The following is a 24,827-nucleotide window of genomic DNA, read 5'->3' on the forward strand; positions in this document are numbered from 1 at the left end:
TGTGTGTGTGTGTGTGTGTGTGTGTGTGTGTGTGTGTGTGTGTGTGTGTGTGTGTGTGTAAGGGGGTGCTTGTAATGTGTGTGTGCTTGTAATGTGTCTCTATTGAGCGGACTTGGCTGTCAATACCACCCGAGATCACCCAAAAGAAGCAGGTATCATTTTACAAAATAAAAGCACAAACATCAAACATTGTGAAAACAGAGCCCTTAATCACAGAAAGTACTTAAAGGTAATACAAACATTATATTTGTGTTGTTGGTTGTTGATTCATCTTATCACTTGATAAATATTCGTCAAAACAGCACACGCGCCTTGTATCGCTTTTATTACGGTATTCACGGCCGGAAGTAATATCTGTTTGTTTCTGGCCGGCTTGACAGTGGCTTGGTGCGTAATTTAACACTCCGGCGGAGTCGCGTCTGTCACAGCGCCTCTGGACTTTCCTCTGAGAAGGATCAAACCTCGGTGGCATCATCGCAGCATGGATATGAAGATGTTGACAGTCCTGGCGGCGCTCATCGTGGTGATGTACGCGCCTCCATCACAAGGTACGAACTTTTCTACTTTCTGCTGCTGGTTCAGGTACATTTTAGTTTTTGCAACTTTCGGCGTCAAATGAAGTGATGGTTATCTGCAAGTTATTGGAGGTTGTTTAACCATGATTTCCCAGTATGGATTATATGGAGTGTTCTGTTTTAGAAACATTAAGATTAAAAAGGTGGAAAGATTAAAATCAGTGGAGACGAAACTTTGAATGAGGTTCTTTTTCATTCAACAATTGTTGAATTTTCGTAAAAAGGCAGAACATATGATATAAATGAGTCTAATAGACTTTTGCAAATATCATTTTATGTTTAGGGCTATTACTAATACAGCGTGACGTGGTAAAGTCTTGATTATATAGTGACAAGTTATCGGCAATTTAATTTAAATCCTAATTAATTACAATTAAATTGAATGTCAACCTCTTCATTTTAATTAGAAATAGTATTTCCGTTCAACAAATGTTATGAGCTTTTTTCTCTGGAAGGGAAAATAACACATTTTCGGCCGTGCGTAAAGCAACAAGGCTGCACATGTGGCTCCGGGAGTGAGACATTCCCAGTAGGATCACCGATCAACGTGTGTATTTGTTCTGCTCTTTGTTTTCATTTAATTACGCGCAAATGAGGCAGCTATAAGACAAAGCCGCGAGCTAGTCTACATGGCGACATCAGTCGCCCAACTTGAAGGTGTTTCCCCCTTTATCATGGAAATGCCATGAGATCATGTGTAAAAAATCATTAGCATAGAGTTTAATCTATATCGGTGCCATCTGTTTGTGACCACCTCGGTTTCCCTTCTGCTGAGGGAATTGCATTTTTTTATTTCATTTTAATTTTATTGTATCTGTTCCGCTCAAAGTGCACAATATAGGGGGGAATATTCACAATCAGAACACAGCTCGACATTCCACGACTGAAAAGTAGCAGGGAGATGAAAACAAACTTATCTTTACCTTGTCTTTAATGTATTCTGTATGTAGCATACGTCCACTCAACTGATAACTTCATGCATTTTCCATCCTGTTAGCGGGTTTATCATGTAAAAAAAAAAAACTTGCATAGTCCTATTTCTTTTTCCACATTAATCAACCATGAAAATCTCTCGAAAGCTGCGTTTGTAGTGGAAAGTATACATCCATCATGAAGTTGAGGACCACACAGCACACACGTGTGGATGGCTGAAAGAGCTTAGTGTTTTGCGGGTCTAGACTTTATAAATGCCCCCTGCCTTTGTGTGTTCTGTGGGGAAAGCAAAACAAGTCTTTAAAGCTCACATTAAGTTTGATTTAATGTTGGTTAATGTTGGCTCTATCCCCCTGAGAGCTCATAAAATATAAATGGGTAAATATGATTGATAGATGTAGAGTGCATGGGCCGTTTCTGTAGATTTGTACTTTGCAATTTTGATCTGTCAAAGAGGGCGCTGTGTATCGATTTGATTAGTTTCACGTGCGCTCATTTGATTGTTCCAATAATGTTTTGTCTTATATATCAAACAATATGTATCCCAGTTTCCACAGGAGACCATTCCCGTCATTAAATCTAAATCATAATCTCTATCTTTTTCAGCAAAGCCCATCAGTCTGGTGGAGAGATGCTACTGTCGTTCAACAGTCAACAACCTCCCACGAGGCTACATCCGCGAGCTCAGGTTCATCCACACGCCCAACTGCCCCTTCCAAGTGATGTGAGTGTCGTTTATTTCATGCTTCTGCACAGACATAGACACAGACACAGAGAATTGGGTGTTTTCCACCCAATGGCCTGAAAAAGTCAGACAGGTTTCCTCCTTGTTGGACATTTCTCACCATCAATCTCAGAGAGGTGACAGTCCAGAGAAAAGAGTTGTGCATGCATGTGCACGCACACGCCCCTCCGCCACTCGCTTTCACACACATGCACAGAAAGCATTTTACCACAGGCCCGCCGACCGACATCCGCAGGAAGTGCTCCATTGGACTATGAGTGAACGTGAAGGGGTGGCGGTAACTGGAAAGCAATAATTGTGGGTTTCGTAATTGAGTTTGCTTCGCATTTGCTCGTCACGCAGCAGTTAATCCTTGCGCTGCACTTACAACCTTTGGGTCTGATCTCATTTATTGTTCCAGCCTTGTGTGGAGAGAACGTACAAATTCAATTGTGGAGCAGCACGATGCTGTTGGTTACAACAGACAGGAAAACTTCGGGAAATGTTTAATGTGGGGGGGGGGGGGGGGTGAATAATTGGCAGGTCTGGAAAAGGGACAACTAGTTTTGTTGCTCAAAAACAAGACATGTGCGTCAAAGGAGACATGATCTCCCACATAGAGACATATGATCCAGTCTTGACCCATTCTGTAAATAACCACAGGGTTATGCTGGATTTAGAAAGTAGCCTGAAGCCACAGGTTGAGGGATTTACCCGCATGTATTCAGATTTTTGTGTTAGTACACAAATTAAGTAGTTAAGTCAAGGGTGAATTATCAAACTTAAAGGATATGATCTCTGAGAACTGCCCACATTCTTTAGCCGTAGCAGCAACACACTCTGTTTAATAGCAATGTGTCGCTGACTTTGCATGATTCCCACGATCATCTTCAACTGAACCATAATTGTCATAATGCTGAACTCTTTTCTTTTTATCGGATCAGTGCCAAGCTGAAGACAAACAAAGAGGTGTGTGTGAACCCAGAGATCCGGTGGCTGCAGCAGTACCTGAAGAACGCCATCAACAAGTAAGTGTGTTTGCTGCGATACATCATTCTGTTGTCTGCTGTCAGTTGTCAACCTGTAACCGAAAACTATGCAAAAGTACTGTAAAATCGCTTCCACTCTTTAGAAATGTAAAGTAAGGATGCAAATGGGAATTTGGACATCTTTCAATAGGCGATTGTTAGAGTGGCAGCTCTTAATTGCACGTTGTTGGCGCCTGAACTTGAGACATGCAGCTACATGACCAAGTGGGAGTAGAGACCGGGATCACTTTCACACACTAACCGTGTGTTTGCTGTGGGATAACATTAAATCCGTGACTCATCCAGGATTAATCACTGTTTATGCAAGACACAGGTTTAATGAAACATGGATTTATACCACACTTAAATACGTATTGTTGTTAGACAGCGTTTTCAACTCGATGTGGGTCTAACTTGAATCTGTTTTGGTCACTTAATGTAACATTAATGCTTCCCACGCAGAGGAAGGAGAGACTACTGAAACATGTTGTACCATAATGTTTGTAGACAGGATCGAGTTGCCATCCTGATATCTTTGCAGTCATATATTGCTAAGGATTGAGCAGCCCTATTGCCTCAGACGAAACAAACTCTGCACTGTGTTGTGGAGGAAGAGGGTTCAAAGAATGAATGTCCTGCTTTTGCACATAAAAAAAGCCCAAAAAACCCGAAATGCACTCCTGCAATCACTGAGCCAATGAGGATGTTGATGCTCCGGCCTCTGACGTGCACACTCAATACACGCCCACTGTCCCGGGATGCTTGCGGAGCCGCGACTCGTCGAGGTGTGAACAGTCCTCCTGCATAACAAAACAGCCCATGTCGAGAGTAGACGGAGGTCATTTACAATGGATCAGACCTAATGTGTTTCCAATTGCACATACACGGGAGGGACAAACACACATTTACAATGTGTCTAAAGGCACAGCATTGTAAGTCATGCATCTCTTTAGTCGGGTAAATAACACCTTTAGCTTCTCTATCAGTTGAAATGTGGCTCAGCATTTACATAGAACTATTCAGATGTCAATAATGACACTACCCACCCACGTCCAAATGTTTAAGTGGTATGTTTATATTACTCTGCAAATGCTGCAAATTAATGTTCTGCAAAATTACATATTCAGCAATCCAAACTTTTTCTTCAGTCACCAGAAATTAAATCTAAAGTTTAAAATACAACTCGACTCAAAAGGAAAACTCATCAATAAGTAATAGATTTTGGAATAAAATATTTCCAACTGACTTATGGGCTAAAAGGGGGCTAATTAACCAGCTAGAACTGATTTCATGCAACATTCAACTTCAATTGGATTCTGTAAACGTGAAGAAGCTGTTTTTGCTCGTGAATGCTGGGACTGAATTCATTCCGGCATCTCTTTGTAATCCTGGCATCCGGTCATGGCTGAACAAATACTCATTCATTTTCAATGTGGTGTTAACGTGTTACATTTTCACAGCCAAGTGTTTGTCCAAACGGACAAACTAAACTGTGTTTGCTCAGCTGCAGTTATTTCGTATAATCAGTTCTCGTGGGTTTAGACAAAATCGGAAGTCTGCAATCAACTGTGTGAACAGTTAACACCAAATATGGTTTTGACATTGTGTCTGATTTGTTCTCGTAAGACTGACATCAAATTTGCTTTTTCCTTCCAGGATGAAGAAATCTAAAAAGGGCAACTAAAAATCTCTGCCGAGATCCTTCTGAGCCATCACTGAGGGTTTGAAGCATCGTAACATGTGAAATGAGATCGTCTGGTATGTTGAACAGCACTTGTCCCAGCCGGCCGCCACGCTGCGGCCTTTTGCATTGAATGAACCTACAACTCTTCATCGTGAACACCCATCCACCAGCCTTGTCCTCACCATCACCACTCTCACCACTTATAGAGATTGTAGACGTTATTAGTGCAAAGTGAAACTATATCTGTGAGTCTGTGTTTTTCTAACTATAATGTATATACAATTTTTTGTTAATGGACAGCAACAAGCTACTTTTTAAGGGTTTATTTCTTGTCCCTCTGGTTCCTCTGTCATTTAAGAAAAAAAGTTTGACCCCAGGGGTCAAAGTGTTTAAGGGGGAGAGATGTAGCTCAGCGGGAGCAGTTTCCCCACAACAAACATGAGTTAACATCTCACTTTGCTGTCAGCCTGTCATCTGCGAAACCAGCAGAATACAGATTTATTATATCTGATCCTTAACATGAGATCTGCTTATTGTGACTGTCTCTGATTTTAAATTGAACAAAACTAACAACAATGTATAGTTTATATTCTAAAAAACAAGAAGACCCACAGGGCCAAGTCGTATTTCATGTGTCAAGTTAATTGGCACCGTGGAATTTCAATGGGCGCCTCAGAATGAATATAAGATGTTTGAAAGGTCCTAGTAAAATGGCTATTACAATGTTTTTGTGATGGAAATTAAGATCCCAAAAAAAGCTTGAGCATTTCCTGGGCTGTTCTGTGTTATGCGACCCTGCGTTACCCAACGTGCCTGCTTTTTTCATACTTTAGACTAAAGACATCTGGATCACAAAGCGTTATAATTGAGCGACCAATCAGTCGAAATTTACTGGAATCGTAAAACTGTGTTGCTAAACAAGTGAGTCTCGTGTTAGCTGGATTCTGGCTGAAATAAACTCTTAGTATTGTCCATTTCAAAGAAGATGTACTGCAATTTGAATAACAGTTAGCCCGTCAGTAGTTAAAACATCGTTATACTAAGAGCCACAGTAGAGAATGTAGTAGAATTATTACTGACAATACATAGACATAGATATGACTACCTACGACTGTCATGCAGATAGCAATGCACTTTATATCTCATGTATTCATGTGTTAACATTTTTTTTATTACTCTCTATGTCTGATCATTAAATTCTGTCTTTTTGTCTTTTTTATGTTAATCATGCTGTTTTCATTCTGTTCTTTTTGATCATTGAATGTGTAGCTGCATATAACTGTTAAAGCCTGGGAGATCTATTCATCGATTTAGATCTCCTTGTCACATGTAAAATTAATATTATACAAATGCTTTATTTTTGTACTCTTTTATGCATTTATATAATAAATCTAAACATTTAAATGAAAGAACTGTACTCTCACAACTGAGTCATCCAGCCGACGTTTTATTGTAAAAGTTGTTGGTCAGTAAAAAAAAGGATGTTTTCCTATACATGTTACAAGCCTTTTTATTTGTCATAAATATACACACTCCACTGTTGCACGCATACACACAGTCCAGTTGAATCTACATCTTTTTATTCAGTGTAAAGCAGTTGTTGCAAAAGCCAACTCACAGCTGCTGTAATCCTACTGTACTAGCGGGTCAGAGGGTAAATCTAAAGACTTTGATCGGTGAACATGTGTTTAGCTTTACTCACAAGGGCAAATGAAAGGCAAGGACAATGATCCTGCCTGTTATTTAACTATTAACTCAACAAGCCACCATTAGGAAAACATTAAAGCTAAAAGGGATGAACTTTTAACATCCCTCCCAGGGCATGATGTGAGGCGGAGCACAGAAGGCTATATGATGAGAGTGGGCCGCTGATTGAAACATCAGGGGGAGATAAAGGGCCGTGAGTGGCAGCCCACAACCAATTTGTCTGTGTTTACTGATTAGCTTTTAAAGTCCGGTTTAAGGGTGAAAAGCCGAGTCAGCAGTACTCTTGTGTGAGATAAAGCCATTGATGTAGCCACTTATTTGGCTCTGGTGTGGCCATTTGGAGTGGAAATGAATCGGATACAATCACAGTATGAACTGATTGTGTTAAACTGATAGCACTGCGCTTGTTTCATGTGATATTTGATCCTACAGAGGACAAATCCTCATCCCTTAAGAGATTTACTATTTTACTCTGAATAAACCACTTTTTAAACATTTGTTCACTGAGAATATCACAATTGCCTTCTGTCATCGCTATTTCATTAAGTACTTATCTGTGTGCATTCTCACTGATCTGTGTGGTTTGTACAAAAATGTACACATATGGTATATCCTCTAATGGAAAGCAGTCGTCTGTAATGGTTGTGTTCTTGGGCTCACTGCCAGCACCCACCAGTTAAACATGCAAGGCGATGCAACCGGTGCCACGAAGCCTGAGGTGTAGTAAAACGTATATTTTATGTGCATATAACGTTCACTACTAAATATGGAAAAACATGCAAAAAATGTCGCCCCGCTTGAAAAATTTGCCCGTTCAATAAAATATGTTGCGTCTGATAAACAAACCTGCTAATTATATATATATATAAAGCGGTCCTCTAACAAAGTCCCCATTAAACAAGGGGCCGTGGAAAGTAAATGAGGTGTGTTAAAGCATGCCTCTGCATGTCAAGTTTACTGAAGTGGAACGGAACAACATGATTAAACGGATTATTGGCAGATTTACATGAGTGATCTTCCCCAGTGTCATCAAGATGGTACTTGAGGCTAGCTGGGCATCGAGCCTGAACAAACACATCACAGATCCGCTCACTCCAACTTGTTTCACACGAGACAAGCACATAGAGAGTCACGGCCATTTTTGGAGAAAAGAAAATCCCTTCAGGATCAACTTTTCAAATCTAGAAAAAAAAAAATGTAAATCTAATATTGGGAAGTATTCTTAAAAAATAAAACCCAGAAGGCTCCTCAGCACCTTGGTATGAGCCATACAGCCAGTAGTAACTCACTAAAGGCTGAGGAATGTACGAGACAGGAGAAGACATATGAAAATCATATTCTTCAAAACTCTGTGGGGGTTTAGGGATCAACCGCAATGTCAGGAGAAAACTGACACCTTGACAGATGAATGAAGATTTGTCATGTGAAATGCAAGAATGACACAGAAATAAGGGACGAGTATGTGCTCATTGAACTCACAGTATCCCTCCATCTATAGACGTAAGGGCTCCCAGATGTGCAGCCAATGAAACTCTACTTAGTGGTTATTCATCATGAAAAGCTGATCATGAAAATATGACATTTTAGTGTGTTTATGTGTGTGGGTGGACGTGTGGGCGTCAGATGGTCACAGGGGTCACATACAGCCACTTCAAGAAGGTCTGTCAAATGGGTCGCTAATAAAAACAACAAGGTGGTAAAATAAACTTCTGGTCAATTTGAATTTTTGTCCATGTGTGTGTGTGTGTGTGATGTCACTTCCTTACTCCATTTTAAGTTAACTTTGCTTTAGCTGAGCACCTCCGGGGCCTGCTGGCAGCTGAACACAGCAAGTCAAAGGACCTTCTAGTTTGTCATCAACCACAATGTCAAAGGATCATGAAAATTGCCCCTCAGAGTATTAGTTGGTCAAAACGCAGACGCGTCCTCGTCACTGTGGTCTGACCAAGGAAGAGCTAAATGCTGCAACAAAACAACAATAGCCTTGGCAAAAAAAAAATGGAAACTATCAGGCCAGTTACTGAGCGGCTATGATCTGAAACTTGTGAATTGTTTGAACTGGATGAAGATGTGAGTGCCCACAGATGTGGCGTTCCTCAGTGCTTTGTGGTCGGTCTGATTATATTTGCTTGTGCTCGATGAAAATGCTCTCTGGTCTGTCATCCCGGTCTCAAAGAAATATGTGAAATGGTCATGACCTCTGGAGTAATGGGCACAAAATGCGTTAAAAGTATAGGTTGGCAACATGATAAACATTATAATTTAAAGCCAGTCAAAAGTCAATTAGGAACCAGAGTTTTTTTGCCTTAACTTAAGGTCCGTTTGTTTGCCTAAATCTAAATGTACATGCTTTTTAAAACCGACCAGGATGTTTTCTTAAACCAAAGTGGTTTTGTTGCCTGAAACTCACATTCGTTCCAAAATCATGGTAAGCGACACAGAAACACGCAAATCAATGTCTCTATACACAAATCAATAGACTAGATTTCGTGACTATTTCACAGCCGTGAGATTTCGGTTTGGCCTGCATGTCCTTTAACTTCCTTCCTAACTGCTGCATCCACACTTAAAGAAAACATATTTATGAAATGATTTATACGTGTGTTGTGAACTCTTGGACTTTAACCTTCTGATTTTGTAGCTTTTATTGATAAGAGACAATAGAGTGGTTTTGCATTTGATCTCCTAAAAGAAAACATTGCATTTTCCGTTTCACCCCCTCTACAATTTGCTCGGAGCACAGGGTCAGCTACCGCGGGGCAGACACTTGGCTGTCATGTGGGATTGATCTTTGGTTTTTCCGGTTGAAGGGTTTTCTTAAATTCCTTGGCACCCAGCTTCGGATTCTGAAACAATACTAATCAAATAAACAGGGGAAAAAAGGCTGATGTTTGTGTGATCTTGATGTCCATGGGAAGTGTGTATCGAAAGAACCCTGCACTCTCTCAACCTCAGTTCCCCCCTTCTGTTGTTTGTTACCCCCCCCCCCCCCCCCCGTCCCAGACCAGGCCACTACCTTGGGGCACCGTGTGCACCAAAATCACACTACCCAAGGGAGACATTAGCAGAGTCATAGCTGTTCTTGTATCAGATGACCCGCAGCACATTTCCACGTGTGCACACTCTCACTCTGAAAAATCCCAAGTAATGATTTGTAAATGACTTGTTGATTGTGTGAAGGGGGGGGGGGGGGGGGGGGGCACTGAATATTTTAATTGCCTTAACACTGCCAGTGACCCGCCAGAACATTAACCACAATTATGCCAAAATTACTCAGCTGATTGTCTCAGAAGTGTATGTCACAAGACGGATGCTGAAAGTGACCAACATGCAGTTTGTAATAACAGCGGCATGTGTGTGTGTGTGTCTGCTTAAGAGCGAATGAGAGACTAATAGAGGGGCCCCTACGAGCGGTTAAAATCGCCCTCCTGCAGTCTCCCTACCTTTCATGTGCTAATATCGCTGAGGTTATGAGTCCCAACGCCATCCATCTTCACACAGATGTTTGCACGGACATGGGGGCCTTCCCGCCACGGCTATGATCCCAAAAAATTCCTTCAGTGTGATTTTTCAAACTCAGGAGAAACACAGCAGACTGTGGATGTTAGGTAGAGATGACACACAAAGGAGTCACACACTCAGGGGACGGTGGGAGGCCTCGGTCTGCGGGGCCCAGAGAAGCTGAAGCACCACCTCACTCACATATCACACACTGTGTTCCCCTTCATCTCCATTCCTCTCAGGATTATCACCCACATCCTAATTGGTTGATCTACCCGGGTGCCTCCATGAATAGTGTGTTTAATGTCTTCCCATATGAAGCTCCGAGTGCCATGTGACACCCATAGAGAGGGGGGGAAAGAAGAGCGTTAAGGATGTGACAAAGCATGAGAAGAAAGAAACAATTACTTCATTATCTGCAGATGAAACTGATATACTGTACTCGCCTCATCTCCAATACCACAGAGTTTTTTCTGTTACCATGAGGCCGATCACTATAGAGACCCTTCTGTTGGGCTGTGTGACTCAGTGCCTGAGAACGCTGTCCAGATGCAAAACACAGGGAGGTCTAATACCTTCATTTCACCCCCAATACATCTGATTAGTGTTTTTGATACAACTGATATCAAATAGATATGTGCGTATGTCTTTATTTAATTATGTACTGAGTTGTGTTGCTTTGAACTGATTTGAACCAAGATAATTTGATATTTGCGATATGAAAAGTAAATTCAAGTGTGTGCTCCAAAAAACGTGACTCACTCGTGGATATATTTAACTTGGGTTTGATCTAAATTGAGGTTTGTTTTGGGGATATTTTTGATACGTGGTTTGTGTATCATGAATGTATTCTTTAATGTGACAAGTGAGGAGAAAGGCAACGTTTGATGATGATCAGTAGAAAGGGGAAAATAATCATTGTTGGACAGTCAAATTTCAGTCAGTCTTCACAATACACGTAGGCCAAAGCAACATGGTCACCAAATGTTTTTTTTATATTTGAGGCGCCGCCAGTCCTGAGCCAGAGCTGAGCCAACACTAGAAACCCTTGCCCGCTGAAATGCAACATCTCCAATGATCTCACAGCTCCAGCTTCTCTCTGGTGTTTCACAACCTCTCCTTGAGAGCCCTTCGGCCAGTTCATAGGAAATCCAATCACACCAAGTAAGCGAGGTACATTTGCAAGGTCGAAATAATGAGCACAGAGGAAAATTAAAGACCATCCACCTTGCAGTCTGCCTGGTGCAGACTCCATCCATCTGGCCGACTTAACAAAGCCTTCCTGGAATCAAATATTGTTATAGGAGAACACAACCTCGCAGACAAGCCAGTTGTCTGTTACAGTTTACATAAAACACATCAAAGAAACTAGAACAAAGGCTTTCTAATACCCAGACTGAAAGGAATTCTCTATCAATCTGGTATGAATTGTGAAGATACATAAAGGAGATCTTGTAAGCCGGCTGTTTATGGCTGATCCCAGTGCAGAGGGACAGCGTTTGGCTACTGCCTGTTAATAGCAGGAACTATTTTGAAGAATAAAATAATTTCCTTCATAACCATCAAAGATTCAATTTAGTCAAATCACAAAAATAAACAATTGCTGCATGTGTATCCCAGTGGGTGTCTAACCCTAACCCTGACCAAGGTGGACACAACAGATACAAATCAGACATGGTTCTTGTCTTAAAGAGGCTCCAGAGGAGTGTTTTTCTTCCTTTGACCTCATTATAGAAGCTCACAAATCACGATGGAATAATCTGAAATGTACAGCAGAACACTGCTTCCTCCGACATAAATATTTCCATTTATTTTCCCATGTGTGTCTGTTTACATTGGTAATGAGACCAAACAAAAACCATAAAGAAACCGGGTAAAAGATCATTCAAAACCCATAAAAGCACAAATCTGTGACATTTTACAGCTGCAGCAGCTGGAGCTTCGTTAACCAGCTACAGACACTTGACACAGTCAGAAAACTCCACCTGGAATATCAATAATTAATTCCATCCATCCATTAAGAGACTAATTATATTGATATAAACAGGACCTCATGAAACAACAAAGTGTTCACAACATTACATTTAAAGAAACAATTGTTTGATGGTTACCTTCTGATTTGTGTGTTTGCTTCTCTTCCTTGCACATAGTTTGTATAAATGCCAGTGCTTTGGAAAACTGAAATAATAACATGCAACAGTGGTTAGGTTGGATGCAGCAAAAGATTTTTCTGACTTACGGTACTATTAGTGGGAATCACAGACACAGTTTTGGTTTACTTTGGATTATAAATAACAGCGCAGTGCGTTGGTATTGCTGCTTGCATCTTTCATAGATAGAACACAATAAATAAATATGTCTAGTTAATCTCAAGAGTTTGCCCTTCCATGGGACCTCAGAAATACACATATATACCATAAACACTAGACAGCTAACACCCTTAGACAATGTTGTGAAATCAGTGTATAGTGAATTAGTATATTGTTACATTCGTAATATTATTGGAATATATTTATTTAATTATTTTCAAACAATGCCTTTTAATGAATTTGAGCCCCTCTAACATCCTCTGCACGTGCGTGCGTGTGTGTTTGGGTGTGTGGAGGTAGTCAAACATCTAATGTGATGCAGTACATTATCCTAGTTTATTTATTTTATTGTCTTAAAAGTGCACATTGAAAGCTTCCACCAGAGTCCATTTGTAAAAATCAAGCTTTAGGCTACAACTGGTACAATAATCCCGATCCTGTAGTGTCATGCTCCTGTTTGGACGTTTTGTATGTCTTGATGGTTTGGACTCCTATCTATTCTTTATCTCCACCTTTAATTTATACATTAATTAACTTCATCATTGCATTTAATCAAAAACTTCAGATCATTTCAGACACAAAGTAATAAGGAATTTAATTGTAATGTTATTTTGTTCAATGTAGTTTTTTTTTTTTTAACTAAAAGTATTTGCCTGTCAAGCTAGCTAGCTTACCAAGCTAGCTAGCTCAACCCCTTAGGCTTGCATGGACTTACCTGTTGTCTGTTCCTTCCTTGCTGGTTGTTGGTGGAAATTCGAAGTTGAAATTGACGCGATATCGCAACGAACGACGCAGTTTTGAACGAAGTTTGAACGCGGGCGGGTTTGAAGTTTTTGGTTGTTGTTGTTGTTTTGAGATCACACTCACACTCACTCCTGTGTGACATACCTCAGGGTGGGGGTTCGAACCCGCGTGCCAAAGTTGCCAGGCGGCGTCCTTAACCACTCTTCCACCTCGAGGCTGATGAGAACAAAGCAGCAGAGGGAGAAAGAACATGAAACTGAAGCTGCAGAAAGTTCACCTTCATCAAGCTGCAGAGAGTTTATAGACTGAAGTTTATTGACACAGGTGAGACACAGGAAAAAAAGAGCAAACTTGACAAAGACAGGAAGTCAGTCAAACACAGGAAACATGAGGCAATGAACTTCAAAATAAAACAGGAATTCAATTTAACCAAAAATGAAAGGAGGGTGGTCTTCTCAACTAGCTCTCTACACAAATGCAAATTAGTGTCCAAAACCATCCCTCAAACTGATGATGGTATAATCTACTGCAGGACTTTTACATATGTTTACAAAACATTTTACAAATGACAGCTAACAGCAATGTGCCAGGACAGCTCAGTGGTAGAGTTGGTGCCTGTTGAGGTTAAGTCCTCGCCGCAGCAGCCCAGGGTTCAAACCCGACGGGTGGCCCCTTACATTCTTTCTCCCAATGAAAGGCAAAAGTTTGAAAAGAAAATAGCATTTCTAGCAGAGATAAATCTGCAGATCTCCTGCCTTTTATCTATCCGGGTGAACCAATGTTAGCATTAAATTATTTAGGTCTCTTAGCCCTTATTTCACAAACACTCTGCCGGCTTCTTAAGGCCACTAAAAGAAACAATCATGCCAACATTGACAACCTCCTTTTCTGCCATACAAATACACCCACATGCATGTTAACAGGGACACTCCCACCTTCAAATGGTCTGTCATTTTCACAGTTGCAGACAAATCTCTCTTGTCTGTAGGGTTTTCATTGAGCCTTGTGAAAAGCACTGCTGTGACAAACATTTCTGCACCAGCTTTTGATGGTTAGCTCAATACACAGTTGCTCATTTCAGCCACTGACCCCCTGCAGGGTTTTTATTACTTACATCCAACCATCAAGAGTTAATAAGAAAATGCATTGTCAACATGTCTTGGTTGAAATTTCAAACACAATAACACTGACACAAAAGTGAAAGCTGTGGTTAATAGTTGTCATAACAAAACATAAAACAAAAGAACCAGAACCATCAAAAAGGCTTTTTATGTGCATGTATAAAACATGAACTGACAGATTTGATTGTATATCTTTGTCGCCATCCGTGTCCTGTGCTGTGATATTTAAGGGCACAGCTGTTCAGGAAAGATGCATTTGGTGTTGAACAGGACAGTGCCTCACATGATCCCTGTGCTTGTCCTTCCTACAGAAATACTTTCCAACATTTTTAATAGATATAAAAGACTCAGGGGGGGAAAAACACCTCATTTAACATTTATATTAAAAAGACACTGAAAAGATGTCAGTGTCAGAATTGAAAACGGGGTAATCATTCATGTACACAGAAAGATGTGGGATGTGGAGGAGGTCAAGGTGAGAGCAGCTCTTTCTTGTAAACGACAGTCTGCGCTAAGCAATAGGAAAGAAAGAGAAAATGAAAATAAAAGAAATGTTGATAAATGAATATGCATCAGAGACTTAGAAATACACGGAGTGTGACAGAGAAGAAGAAGCAAGCTTATTTTTTTCTACACATTATATGAAAAATACTGTAACTAATGGTGTGTGTGTGTGTGAGAGAGAGAGAGAGACAGATAGAGAGATGAGTGCCTGCATTGTGTGTAATTTCCTCTGGGGTGAAAGAGCATCTCACACCTTCTCAGCCTTGTTAATTTCACTCCAGAGATTGAAGCAGTTATTGCAGTCCCATTCAGTAATTACACTGCGGTCCAGAAAAATGCTTAAGGTTACATCCATGTTATCCTGCCTGTCCGGCCCCTGGGATGGACCTGAAAATTGCTCTCAGTGCTATTTCTTTCAAACTCATTACTTTGGCTCTCAGTGTACATATTGTAGTGCTTATGAATGTGAAACCCAGTCCAATTGGCTTTGCACAAACAGTAGAAACTGTAAACATAACAAATCCGCATGAGTTTACATAAATTCTGAGTTGATTAGGAACATGTGCCCGATTGCACCACTTAGATGTATAAATCTTTATAATTTTGGTTATGGATACTCCCCAGCACTTCGTGTCCAGTAAAGAATGATGTGTTTTATGCATTTAGCATGCTAACAATCGCTAATTTGCACTACAAATACTAGCTACGGCTGATGACTAATGATAGTAGTTTTAAAGGTATTTAATCATAAACCAAGGTGTTGGATGAATATACAATTTGACCAGATTATGGCACCAGGTGGAACGTCAGGGGATCACCAACTTGTTATACAATACATCCTGATGTATATCTGTACTAACGTTCAGCTTTGGAGGCATTTAACAACATTTGTCAACCTCATGGTGGTATAGAGCATTCATCCTCTGGGCACCATGACCATATTGACTCATCTTAGTCCGGACCACAGAGGTGGACCAGCAGATTGCCATCAAGCTAGGTTAAGAATAAACTACAGCCATCTCATTTTAAATATTAGGGTTTAATCTAACAAAATGAACATGGATGCATAAGCAAAGTAAATGAGGATTGTATGACTGAAGACTTTCATCACTGAACACTACTGTATAGTTTGAGTAAATATTTACAGAAACACAAATGGCGGAATCGGTTCTCTGGCAAATTTTATCAGTCGTGTTCCTCAAATTGAATTCCAGCCAGTCACTGTTTGGTCTTCTGCTCAAGATGACAAGATTGCAAAACATTTTTAGTCTGAATGACTGCGCGGGGAAGCTATGTGTGAGAAGATACAGAGTGTTCTCATGTTAAAATCTAATGAGGATGAAAGTTGTGGATATGGCAGTTTCAGGAAAATGAAAACAACATTTTGGGATGAGTCTTTGGCAGACTTTTCAAACATTGTCCTTGTTTCATTTTGTCCTGGAAATACCCAGCATGCACCCACCACCCCCTCACACAGAGTGAGCCAGTAGCTTGTCTGTGTGAAAACCACAGACCCTGAGATCTGGAAACATTTCACAGTTTGGGTCTTAAATTGATGCATCACAGCGATGCACCAGCCACGAATCAAACCAAACCTGCCAACACAGGCACTGAGGATTAAGTCACACTCGCATAAAAGAAAGGATTCGTGCCACAGTGGACATATAAAAAGGAGTAGAGGACTAACGTGGAAAAGTTCCAGTGAAAGATTGCACGACTAACCTGCAATGATGTGAAACTGTAGGTTTCTGGGAAAATATGTATCCACCAAGAAAGTTATGTTTTGGTTTTACTTAATCACTTTGTCTTGGTGGATCAGCGGATATCTCATCTACAAACTGTATATTGTTGGTCTGTTGACAAAACCTATAAATGTATTAGCGGAACAATCAATTCATTTCGGTGATCTTGTTTTTTTTAGAAAATTAGCAATTATTAGTCATGATTACAAATTAAACATATATGTATATTACCTGATCAAGTTCCACATGTAAAAGAGCTCACTGAGCTCAATATTCATAGGAAGTGAAATGGTAACACTATCAAATAACTATGTCATTCTCATTCAGTCTTTTTGTGTTTCCTGTTTGATTACTCACTTCGACTCCCATTGAAAAATGTTCCACTTCCTGTTCTCGTGTGTTTAACACCAGTGTCAATTGTCTGCCCCGCCCCTAATTAGTTACACCTGTGTCTCATCTGCCTTTGTTTTCTGTTTTTTTAAACCCTGAGTAGCCTGTTGCTCATTTGTCTATGTATTTTCTATTTGTTTTAGTATTAGTATACCCTGTGTTTTTGAACATTTAACCATATAAAACAGTCAATAAAATATTTTTTTTTCAAATGTTATACACTGCAACCATGAGAGGTCATTGAGCATACAGTCATACATTAGCACAACAGATATTAGGCTGATAGGTCCATTAGTATATGAGACAAGACCTGGACAGACAGACAGATAAACCACACGCACGCACACAATAATATGACAAGAAGCAGCAAAAAAATAGCTGGGACAAACGATGAATACAAGCAGGTCAACAGGCCATCATGGAAATAGGCTAACGTTAATGTAACGTCAACAACGGTTGTGGATGTGAATGTAATGTCATCGTTACTTTCAGTTTGCTGTGTTGTAAGATTTCAGTGTGGGATTAATTAAATGTTGGGCTGGTATCCCTCTAAATCTCCACCTAGAAGTTCACTAATAGTACTGCATTAATTGTCATTGATGTTTTAGCTGTTTTTCTCAAACTTAACCCAGACAGTGAGGCTCAAACAAAAATTCAAATCAGCCTCCAATATTGACACTGGCAGATTTCTGAAACATATATATTATTGTTCTGGAAATGACCTGCACAACTTCAAAGTCTATCACGCTGGTGCATATTATAGCCACATTACTAAGCCACATGTCCATATGTGTTGTATTGTGCTAACTCCTCGTGTAGTGTGTGATTTTTGCCGGTATGACCGTGGAGAGCACAGGAATAGGACGTATCGTTCCTTCAGAGGGATGAGCTCCCTGGGGAAGCACGGTATCTGTTAAAACAGATATTGAGTTTGTTTTTTTAGCTCCAGGGGGGAGAGGGGATCTGTTTTCCGATGTAACCGCAGGGTTGCTGGCGTGGATGTTTATTTGTCTTTCTCAATGACAGAGGCTGTTATCAGTCACTAAATTTAAAGTTGGAAGGAATCACCAGCAGCCTTCCGCTACTGATCATAATCTAATAGACTGTCACCGGCAGACGATGGTTAGTCACACCGACCGATGCTGATATAGAAAATATGAACTGCGATCGCATTAAGACAACCAAGCAAACCCCCCCCCCATGCAAAGTGATGACATGGGTGTTTGGAACCATGGTTTCACCAATTATAGTTTGGAAGTCAATTTCTTGAAAGAATTACAGTTAACTGATACATCATCCTTCTTTCTAAAGGAAATCCTATAACATTTACATTGTTTCACACAAAAATGCTCCACTTAAAAAAAAAATGAAATTAGTTTGATGTGTTGACAGCTCATGCAGGGTGGCCGACCAATTCAAAGGAAGGGAAACTGGGATGCGCTGAATATAGACGTCATTGCATGGTTGGAAAGCTTTAAGAACAATGTAGCTGTGACTGAGTCTGGTCATATTGGCAGAAAGTTTTAGCTCGCTAACTTGCAGAATTAATATGCTGTACATTGTAGAATATACGGCAACACCCATGTCAAGGAAAGTGTTGTTTCAGTACACTACATTTCAACCTTGTCAGCATTATGCCGACGGAGGCTTGTTAAAAAAACGAAACACTTGAGGCTGAAACAAACCGTCTGCATTAGAGAGGATGTTTAGATGTTTAGTCCCATCACCACCAAACCCTTCAGGGAGAAACGGCAATGCAGGACCCTGAAACCCCACTGACCTTTAACCTCTTAGATGTGCTCTGAAAACATGGACACTCGTGTATTTGAAGAAAAAGATAGACTTTCTAAGTTTCTGAAGGGAAGCTGGCAGCAGGAACATGAGGGGCAGGGCAGGTGGGGAGGAGGGAGCAGGACAGGAAGGCAGAGTGTGGCCTTCAGTAAGTGTTAAGGATAATAAAGAAGGACTTAAGAGGGTTTTAAAAGCTGTTGGTGGATAACAGCAGGACAAATGAGGAGGCCTTTCAAACAGCAGCACTTGACTGACACCAGCTGAGTCAACAACATTGCCACGGGAAATCTGAATACCTGGAGGGGAGGAGAGCAAGAGGAGGTTGTTGCTTCTCCACAAGTGTGAAAATTCCTCCCCATCATGGATAATGTTGATCCTTTTGGTGTTTAATGCCTTGTTATAAATGACTTACAGCGCATAAAAGAGAGGTATAAATGGGAAGAAACAGTCATTGACACAGTTTCATACAGTGTTTTATCCTAATCTGTATTTAGAATGTGAGTCAGTGATGCTATATTTGATTAAATGGTATCAGTTTTCTCTTGTAAGGAAATTCCACACCCATTTTTTCTCCAGTCTACCCCGAATGGCGCATTTTCAACTTATCTGATGTCACTGAGTCAGCATCAAGGTGCTTTTTTTTTTTCTAAAAAATGTTTGGAGTTGTTTGTTCAATGAGCATCAAGACATGACTTTGAAGGAGGAAGGTGATGTTGGACGGCACCATGAACACTGTGCGCCAGCTCTCTGAAACAATGAGAACATGACTGCGCCAACATTTACAGCAAACTTCTTTCTCTTATTAACTGGAAACACACAATGAAAAGGATGTATTAGCTCACACTGGTCAAGAAGACAAAGTATAGAAACATCTGTGTTTAATTTCTTTGGAAGCCAAGAAGTAGTCTGCCCTACTAAAAATATCTGGATCCAAACAACTGTTCTAATGTTAAATCAGCTGCCTTTTACTGGAAATCTGCATGTGAAGCAAAGCCTTAGAGCTAATGAGCAGGTGAGACCTCACACAGTTATGTTGATGCAGTGCAACTGTAAGCAGAAAGGATCAAGTAATAATAAGAATAAATAGAGGATTTTTTTTTCTGTAAGTGGGATGTGAAAGCACTGACTTTCTGGGTGAGTTAGCCTTATATTTATTGTTTTATTAATATCTGTCTGATGGCCACTTAGTTGACGAACAAATATAAACAGGTGCTTGTATAATTTCTCATTTCAAATTGTTTATTTGAAAGCTTACATACACTCACATATGCACTCTATGAAAAGACAAAAAAGCATCCTTTCTGAAAATATTCTTGATAGATCTTGATGGCATCAAAATTAGACCCCAGGGACAAATAAATATCTATGTTTATCTACAGAGCAAAATATCTTTACACTGATGTTTTTGCTGACTCTTGACTCCGACCCTTGCTTTGTGAGTCAGACATTTTAGATGTTTGTTTTTTTAAATTTAAGTAGTCTCAATACAATTGATCATTAAATAATGTGCTGTTAAATCAATTACATGCCATTTTAATTTCACATACAAACATTTCATGACATGAACAAACTCGATGTCCGGTTAGACTGATGATCGTTGTGTTTTGGTTCCTAGTCTGAGTAATAGTTTTATAATTTGCATCAATATTTATGGAAGAAAACCAATCTCATGGACTTAAGGATGGCTAACTTACCTCCAAAAGCCAGAAGTCGTATTTTAAGATTAATTTGTGTCTAAGCACTAAAACTATTTCGGTTCTTGGCTTAATCTATTTCCTTCTCTGCACTCTCATTTACCACCTGACAGTGCAGTAATGCCATGGGAACATTGGACTAAGTTAGACCATGTATTTGGAATGAAATGAGCTGACTGGGCTGAATTTAAATTCTCTTCTTCTGTCCTCTTATTTCCAGCCCCCCCAATGTCTCCCAATATATATTAAAACGTTATCATTCGTTCAATATCTGAGAATAGTAATGTGAATGCAAATGCAGCAGAGACACTCTATCAATAATCACAGCGCATGAAGAAGTGTTAAATTCGTCCTTTGGGCCCAAATTTCCTGTTTTCCTTTGGCCATATATCGCTGTCCTAGGAATCTCCCTGTATGTCAACTCTGAAAAGACCCCAGGTCATCACAAACATTTGGCAAGATAACAAGACCTCCATTAACCAGGATCATGGCTCCACACAGGATATTACACAGCGGGACGAAACTCATTCTGGGCAATAAAAAAATGCCCTAACAGAGGAAACACAATAGCCTGTGCTGAGAAGTGACAATAAAAATGGCATGACCTTAAGCACTCACTACTAAACTTAGACTGCAGGCGAATAGTGGATGGTTGTTGGAGTCGTGAAGTCTGACATGAGAAAGTTCAATGCTCTCAAAAACCGAGACGTAAGATGACTAAGATAACAGAAAACAACTAGAAAACATCATTAATCTCAACAGAAGCAGCATAATACAGATCCCCAACAATAAACAAGCAGGCTGGGGTTACTTTCTTATGATGAACGATGAAACAGCTGTCATGGCTCTTGTTGACAGCCCAAAGGAATCAATTAAAGGAATAGTTAGACTTTCTTGCAGTGACTTCAATGAGAAGATCGATAGCACTCTCATGTTGTGTTAGCCGGGATGCGGTTAGCCTAGCTTAGGTGCTCCCGAGGCCTACATAAATTGCCATAAATCAACAATATGCCATTCTATATATCTGTTTGTGTATGGATTAAAGATTAAACATATAAAAAAAAAACATCTGACAGAGCCTGGCTATTACTTTGTTGAAGGGAGTCTGAATCAGTGTGATGCATTCACTGCCCTGAAAGACATCTGAGCAGCAATCAGCTGAGTGAAAATGTGAACAAACTTAACGGTCTGAACTGAGCAAAACGATTAGAATAAGCAAATATTTACACCTCCATTTATTCTAAGATGGATCTGCTGGTATTTCTTCAATTCACAATTCCTTGATGCAGGAAGCCAACAGGGCCGATGAGGCGAGTCCGGAAGGAAGGCCAGCTGTTGGTACGGAGAGGAAGGGGACATGGTTGGCAACAGCAGGGATGTGCATTTTCCATGGTTGGATGGCTTGTTTGTGTTAAACAGTAAACCGGTGATAGAGACGATGTGATAGAAGAAAGAGGATGCACAAAGACACAATGAGATGGAGAAGCCAAGCAGGTTTCTATATTTGTTCATTCCCTTTCTATCTTCTGAGTCTGAATACTCCCCGATGACCCGTAAAACACTGAAAGCATTTATTTCTCCACACTGACACGACTCCTTTGCTGATACTTGGGCCCAGAGCTGATATCAAATAGGGTTGCATAGCGGCTAATAGACTCTTGGCTCTCAGGCATGGCACTTTATCTATTCCAGAGTTGGCCTTTCACTTTCCCAGCAATACTCCTCATTTATCTGGATATGTATTTGGTGTATATACATAAATCTCCCGTGCTAGAGTCCTGTACACTCCTGGCAGGGGGTGTGCAGTTGCCTCAATATAGTTAAAGGTCACAGCCTCAGTTCCTCAGTCTTGACACAGTTGACTTTGTGCCTACCCGGTTAATTCAATGTACTTTTTAATGCATTGATGAGACACAAAAGATTTGTAATCAGAGCCTGATGTGCAGTAGATTTGCCAAGTCTCTGTTGAAAGTCTAGAAACCGCAACATGCAGCCAGAGGAAGGACTTCAGAAAAACAGTGAGAGAGAATCCTCATTAACAAGCCAAGTAAGTCGCCGCTGAGCTGGGAATTGATGTTCTGTAAAAAGGATTTGGTGTAGCACTCCATATATTATTCTAATGCTGGGTTGTTTTACAAGATTGGTCATTGCCTCCCACACATGATATCTCCGTGCAGCTGGAAATACTTCTGAGTTTGCGATTAAAATGTGCCTCAGAAGACGTCAGCGTGTTTGATTTGGTCCACTGAAGAGATCGGATAATCTTGTAATGCATTCTTGTTTCCCTCGTTTTTTTTCACGGGTTAGCCACGTATCCTTACATTGGATTGAGAGTATCTGGAGTGGATTCTTTTAACCTCAGAACAAGTCTGCATTTATTAACACCCACACTACAGGCAGCATGCTTCAACTGGGAAGAGTGATGCTGTGTCTCTGCTTTTCTGTCCGTTGGGGACGGCCAGGAAGCCAGTTAGGCTTTCCTGTTATCGCACTAAGTGCAGCAAGCAACTACTACATACCCTGTGGCTGTTTGCTCCTGGCTGCATAGCGTGCGGCGTGCTTCTAATCATGCTGAGCGAGGACAGGGGCCAAGTCAGTGGGGATAAAGGGCAAGTGTGGCAGAAGGGCAGAAGCAAAGGAGCGAGCGGCTAACAAAGCTTTTCGCTAATTTATGACTCTCAGAGCAGATGGAGCCCTGGTCACAGCTCCATGAGGCCATGAGGGGCGCCCTGCCTGGGCTCAACACCCTGTGATCCTATCCTGGACTAAATCAAAACCCTGACTGCCCGAGCAGCCCATCGTCTCCGCACTGCGCTCCATAGGCCTGGTGTAAATCAGCTGCGTGTTATACAGAGGGAGAGGCAGGCGGAGGGAGTGATGGACAAAGGGTTCCCTTGAGGCCAACGACCCGAGACACAGAAGGCTCTCTGCCTCTTATTATTGTGTGGATTTGGTTTTCCCCGAGCAGACACAGAATCTTACTGCATAGCAACAGATCATCTTACAACAACTGGACAATATAATTAGGTTGAAGATGATGACATCTGACATTCTGTGTATCCAATAACTGTCTGTCACTCCGTCCGATCTGGTGGTTTGATCCTCGACCCCTCCTGTCTACATGTCATTGTGTTCTTGAGCAAGACACCAGACCTCAAATCTGCCAAATTAATGTAATGCAATATATTGCAAGTGTTCGTAAAGTACGTCTCCTGAAAGAAGAAGACTTTTGTAGCTCCTGAAACAGTACGATTTGGGCATATTTTCACTCAACTGCAATGTATTTTTGAATTAAACTACATGAGAGTTCCCTAAGTATGATACATGACAAATGGTTTGGCAGAGGGATTCTCAAAATGTATTAGCTGTGAAATAAAAGAAAAAAAATCATGTGAACCAGCCAAAAAGGATTTCTGTAGCTGTGATTTATTTATGTCCTCAGGAAATCCTTTTTGCCTTTTTTCTTTTTTCTTTACACACTTTACTTGACACCATCATTAAACACTCCAGGGATTCAAACTACTGTACATCATGTGAGTGTAGAGTTGGCAAGAAATGTTCCCAGAACATCCTGAATGTCTGCATGTGCTAACAGGAAGAGAAGGTTTTGAACTTGGAGCTTGACCCAACCTTTGTCACCCAGCTTTGTCCAACTCACTGATCCTCTTGACCTTGACCCCCTGGTCCCAAATTTGACTCAGTGTTGTTTGAGAATAATCATAATCTTGTTGCCCTTTTCCCTGCAATAAGCTTAGACACCAGATTTTAAGTGTGCCCTTACGAACTTCGGGGTGATTACTTCAGCAATGTGCTTCTTGGTTCAGCGCATCATCACCACCGATTCCTGTTCACTGGGGTTTTATCATCTATTCAATATCATGCCCATGCTGCTAATTTCCCTGTGGGCGAGGTCCCCTGTGTGCAGAGGTCTGCCGGTTTAGGTTCTGTGTGTTCAGCGCACATTTCCGATGATGGTACACATGTTTCTGATTAGACGGAGAGAACAAAAACACACCAAACAATAGAGCTGTTCAAATGTTCTCTTTACATGTAATAATAATACCAAAAAAAAGGCATCAAACCTATTGGGCACCACAGGGTAGCGGCACAGAGAAATGTGAAAAATCTGACTGCTGGTGTTGAAAGGCATGGAAAATCACAGCTCACAGCCAAACAAGTCAGAGAAACTGAGCACTATTGCATTTGACAATTGGGAACATTTTAGATGTGGGAGTGAATAAGTGAACATTATATAGGTCCAAACTCGGTTGATGGATTTGTCAGTATTCATATATCTGGAGGCTTGATTTCCGTGTGGTTGCAGAAAGAATCCTTTGCACATTTCTAGGATTTATTGTGAGAATAAAGATATCAAACTGA

The 24,827-nt window shown here is 40.7% G+C and overlaps 2 protein-coding genes across 3 annotated transcripts in view; both read left to right on the top strand.

The window, feature by feature from the left end:
* Positions 1-24,827, top strand: part of ercc6 (excision repair cross-complementation group 6) — a 61,522-nt gene that overhangs the window by 17,871 nt on the left and 18,824 nt on the right. The gene's annotated exons all lie outside the window — the stretch shown is intronic.
* On the top strand, positions 413-6,445 carry cxcl12a (chemokine (C-X-C motif) ligand 12a (stromal cell-derived factor 1)). 2 transcript variants are annotated; one of them, XM_084021369.1, is made up of 4 exons: positions 413-548; positions 2,115-2,232; positions 3,177-3,268; positions 4,924-6,445. In XM_084021369.1, exons 1-3 carry the CDS (start codon positions 482-484, stop codon positions 3,262-3,264), a joined length of 273 nt encoding a protein of 90 aa, XP_083877495.1. In that variant the 5' UTR covers positions 413-481; the 3' UTR covers positions 3,265-3,268; positions 4,924-6,445. The 2 variants fall into 2 exon arrangements, with proteins under 2 accessions (XP_083877495.1, XP_083877494.1); XM_084021368.1 differs by having other exon boundaries at positions 3,177-3,260; positions 4,917-6,445.

This window comes from Eutrigla gurnardus, assembly GCF_963514095.1.
Source record: "Eutrigla gurnardus genome assembly, chromosome: 11".
In the NCBI taxonomy this organism is placed as follows: Eukaryota; Metazoa; Chordata; class Actinopteri; order Perciformes; family Triglidae; genus Eutrigla; species Eutrigla gurnardus.